General features: G+C 32.6%; 1 protein-coding gene across 2 annotated transcripts; it reads right to left on the reverse strand.

The window, feature by feature from the left end:
• Positions 1–33: 33 nt before the first annotated feature.
• On the reverse strand, positions 34–4,693 carry LOC141443677 (uncharacterized). 2 transcript variants are annotated; one of them, XM_074109024.1, is made up of 2 exons: positions 3,962–4,693; positions 34–316 (listed from the first exon to the last, which is right to left on the reverse strand). In XM_074109024.1, exons 1-2 carry the CDS (start codon positions 4,266–4,268, stop codon positions 180–182), a joined length of 444 nt encoding a protein of 147 aa, XP_073965125.1. In that variant the 5' UTR covers positions 4,269–4,693; the 3' UTR covers positions 34–179. The 2 variants fall into 2 exon arrangements, with proteins under 2 accessions (XP_073965125.1, XP_073965133.1); XM_074109032.1 differs by having other exon boundaries at positions 34–480.

Below are 4,693 nucleotides of genomic sequence, written 5' to 3' on the forward strand. Positions count from 1 at the left end.
GTGTTTTTTTTTTTTCAAAAATAAAAGCCTTGATCCCGGTTTGAATTTATTACGAAAACCTTAAATTTAAGTTATTGAGAAATGATCTTAACTATATATAATTCAAGTATTAGTGTCCCAGTCACTTATGTGTAGTTCTTAAAAATATCACATTCCACATCATAATTCATAAACTAGATTCACAAACACTGCAATAAATCGATAAAGTTTCCTCCATGAATATTCCAGTATAAGGACTCCAACAACTCTTCTTTGCTTCTGTCCAATTTCTTGATTTCGTTTGTCTCAGGTCCATTTTTTTTCTCTTTTTTCACCTCTGCAGATAGAATTATTTCTGAATTAGATATTGATTTCTGGATTTATGTCAATTTGGATGAGATTAGATCATATGGACCATGAGACAACGAGATATATCTGGGTTGTTGTGGGTTGGACGCAGTAAACAGGGGTTGTAGTTGGTAGTCGGTGGCACCATACCCTCTGAAATAAAGTCGGACTTATCACACTGTGCCTAGGGTGCCACAGTGGGAAGTCTCCAGCCAGGTCCATCTTTGTTGCGATTTCAACCATGCTCACAATACACATTGTTTTTGAGATTTGTAGGGTAAACTATCCATTCATTGGCATTTAACTAATCAATGACTGCATTTTTAATCACTGGATTTATGCCCATTATATTAAGGTTGCCAAGATTTAGGATTGTTGATCCTATTGATTGAGTAAATATGTCTCCGAGCGAGAGTCGAAGATGACTCTTTGTTTGGCAGGCAGTTATAATGGACAAGCAAGAGAAAAAAATGTTTATCAATATGCAGCTTTGACCAAACAGATCTACCCTACCAGACAAATCATTATTATATGATGCATAGAATGATTTCAATGGTAAATTATTGGCTAAATTAAATTTTTGGTTACATTAAAGAGTCCTTGATTCTACTCTTAATATTATGAATTATGAAGAAGGCTAAAATTATTAACGCTCCATAAAAACTCAAGCATTGTAAATCTTTGATTCAACTCAGCACCAGATCCAATCCAGAAAACATGTATGAGACATATAATTTTAATACAGCCTCAAAATTTAAGTGCGTGTGTATATGCTGATAAATATAAGTAGAGAACTGATCTGACTACTTTTTGCTTCTGAAACATTATTGAAGTTTACCAATTTGATCCCTTTTTCACGTTTTTATTTTCGTCAACCTTAAATGTTAATTTCAACACTGATAAGGGGTCATCCATAAAGTATGTCACACATTTGAGGAAGGGGGGGAGGGGTCAGGTTTGTGACACGGGAACAAAATAATTGCAAATTTCGTAGCAAAACGTGTGACAAGAGGAAGGGGGGGGGGTGCTTACTTTATGGATGATGAATGGCCCCATATTAGAAAATAACTTCTTGTTTTAGCAAAATTTACTATAATACATTTTTATGAATATTACATAATTGTCTCCCAAATTGTTATTTATTGTAGGCATGGGCATGGGATATTGGCTTTTGAATATTTACAGGTATTGGACAGGCCAGATACCTTGTCAAATTACCAGATACTACTTAAGGTAATTTCATTTGCATCATTCACAGCCCATTACACTTAATTAATGATAATAATTACATTTATAATCTAATAACAATTAATGTTGTAATATTATTAGCTAGCTGCAACATAAAACCAGTAGGTACATAATCGCTAAGAATACAAATTTCTGGTTTTAAATAAATACATAACTTCCATTAAACATTTTTTTTTTCAATTCTAATGCAACAAAAAAATTGTGCACTTAGTTTAATCATTTACTTCATCAAACAAATTGAAGGCTTCTAGATAATTTAGTTTCAAGCCCCACCTAGCCCTTGTAAGTTTACATTGAAATAATTATGATTGAAATAAATAAATAAATATCATAGGATAATTGACCTAGTCCCAAACTAAGCAAAGCTTGTACTATTAGTGATTAGCTTGTATTATGGGTATGTTTCTTAATTTATTCCCCTCATGAACTAATAACCAAAAGATTGTGGGCATGGGACAATAATAATTAGCCCTTGACACATCTTAACGGCAAACAACCTCAACATGAAATTTTTCTATGTACTCATAAACTGTTCCTTGAGTTCCAACAGTTTAAACTGATAATACCGTGTAACTAGCTTCTTCCATAAGGTTTAATTTTCACTGTAAGTACTATTAGAATAGTACCAGCACTGTACTGTAGAGGCAATGTAAGAAAATTTAACCTTAATTAGAAAAAGCTAGTTATTCAAAGTTAACTAAGGCTTACTGTCTACATATACCACACATTGTTGAAACACTACACTATCATTTGATACACTACATCATCATTTATTGATGCTTGTGATTTGATGAAACTATGTCCATAGTCCATGTTATGTTGAGAAACCAAGGACACATTTCATTTTCATTCCTTTGTACAAAAAAAATATCTACATATTTCCATCCTTAAAAAATGTCTTGTCAGTACTACTTAGCATTTTAGTTTCTTACAAAGGTAGTCTTGTATTTCAAATAAAACACTAGTGACAACTCATTTGACTATTTTATAGCTACTGCTTGCAGACTTAATACTTAATAATTAGAATTAAAATTAATATCAATATAAACATGAAGAAATAATTGACTAAGATGTTATAATATTTTAGGTACATTATAATTATGTATGTGTATTGCAGTTTATGTGAGAAGGTACCTTAAGTGGTAGTTCATTTTCCTGTTTTCAGAATATGTAAGAAGAGTGCAAGTATAAATGTTTTCGGGGCATGTTGGTTGATACAACAAACAACTAAAAAACAGTGTTTATTTTTAAGAACATGCAGTTTAAAATACAGATGTTATGTTTAATGGCTGTAGAAACCATTCTGGTACTGTTAAATCACTTAAGGTATCTTTTCATGTCACCATTAAGTTACAACTAATGCCTGCCAAACAGATGCTGATTTAAGACATCAAAAGGAAAACTCAAAAACACTAAAAAAATAACAGTGTCAATGCAACAGGTGTATCAGATGCATTCACATTCACACCAGATTAAAACCCCTAACTTTCGATCACCTCATAAGATGGCATTAAATTTAGGAATTGAAATTGCAACAAATTCACTATTTAGAAGATTTTTATATACTCTGTTTTTTTTAGCATTAGAAAAAGGGTAAATAATCTTGATGTCTTTTTATTGAAAAATGATTTTAAAAAACAGTAACATGATACCAAAAGCATGTATGTAAGTAAATGATCATATGTCCTTGCTGTAAGGGTGACTTCAAATTGGTAATACAAAATTAGTGTTTTATGCTCAGTTAATGCTGGGTAATATAATGCATTAACTATTGTTGAAATCAGTCCGATGAAATTTGCGGTTTCAATACATTGTTCATGATTTCTTATTTCAATAATGCATAGAAACCACAATTTTTTTTCAGACTTGTTTCAACAAAAGAGTTAATGCATTATATTACCCAGCATTAACTGAGCATGAAACACTAATTTTGTATTACCAATTTGAAGTCAACCTGTATAATTGTTACATATTTGATGCAACTTAATTTTCAACTCTTTTTCTATAAAAAGACATGTCATGATCACTTTATCTTTCAATGCTAAAAAAATGAAATATAGGTAGGTACCACCTACACAAATAATATTATGTACAGAGACTTCCCACAAATTATAAGAAACAGTGACTACATAATATTCCTGCTGCATTGTTTAAATGTAACAGATAGGTTAAATAAGAGGTTAGTAAAATAAGTAAATATATAATAAACATTGATAAGACTAAGTATACAAATAATAAGTTAAATACAGACAAATATACTTTGTGAAACCTCTTTGAATTGAAACAAGTACCGAAGTAGGCATCCATTATTATCATTCATCTAAGTGAAAATTAATTCTAATCAATTCAATGAGTTTCCACAGAGGCCAATTAAACAGTAACCTACCTTCTCGAGGTCGCTTGGATTGACGATAATCGCCGTCGTCCGCGCTGCGTTTTCTAACGTTGGTTTGTGGCGAAGATTTTGCATTTTCTCGCGTAGCTTCCATCATTTCGCAATCGGTCACCATTTCTGTATTCTCCACATAACGTTTCGGGTTATGGAATCCGTAGTAACAATTCGTAGATATGTGTATATTCGGACATTGTCCCATTAATTGATTGGCATCAGAGCAAATTGGAGTAGGTCGCATTGCATCAAAATTATTTCTGGCGTCCTGCATGTTATACAAATCGAAACCGCTGGCCGGCATGTTGTCAGGTTCCTTATTTCAGTACACGACTAATTCAGAAGATAGTTGTACGTTGCAAATTCTTCTTTTGAAGTAATGATTTTAAGCAATGTAACTAAAACTGTGCAATGAAATTAAATAGCTTCCTTTTAAATAAAAACGAAAAGGCGTGGCGTTATCATGAGCTGTGGCTGTGACGGACGGTCGCGCACACAGAGTACTCTTTGGTACTTGCTTTTGTCGCGCATAGATGAGTGAGTGAGATCAAAGAGTATATAATCACTACGTTTTAAGAGTCGGAACTCTCATACAAAAACAAAACCACGATTGTAGTATGAATTCAGTGTCTTTTTGGTGCCAATATCAAGAAACGAACTGCACAGACTAAACAGGGCCGAAAAAGTCACATTGACAAGTAGTGTTGTTAGGAACAGTCGATATTATCG

This window comes from Choristoneura fumiferana, chromosome 2 (genome assembly GCF_025370935.1).
Source record: "Choristoneura fumiferana chromosome 2, NRCan_CFum_1, whole genome shotgun sequence".
In the NCBI taxonomy this organism is placed as follows: domain Eukaryota; kingdom Metazoa; phylum Arthropoda; class Insecta; order Lepidoptera; family Tortricidae; genus Choristoneura; species Choristoneura fumiferana.

Excerpts from the sequence above, each read along its gene's own strand:
- LOC141443677 (XM_074109024.1), bottom strand. The coding sequence starts at position 4,268 with ATGCCGGCCAGCGGTTTCGATTTGTATAACATGCAGGACGCCAGAAAT. Across the intron at positions 317-3,961 it reads ATCCAAGCGACCTCGAGAAG|AGGTGAAAAAAGAGAAAAAA; the intron begins GTAGGTTACTGT and ends TTCTATCTGCAG.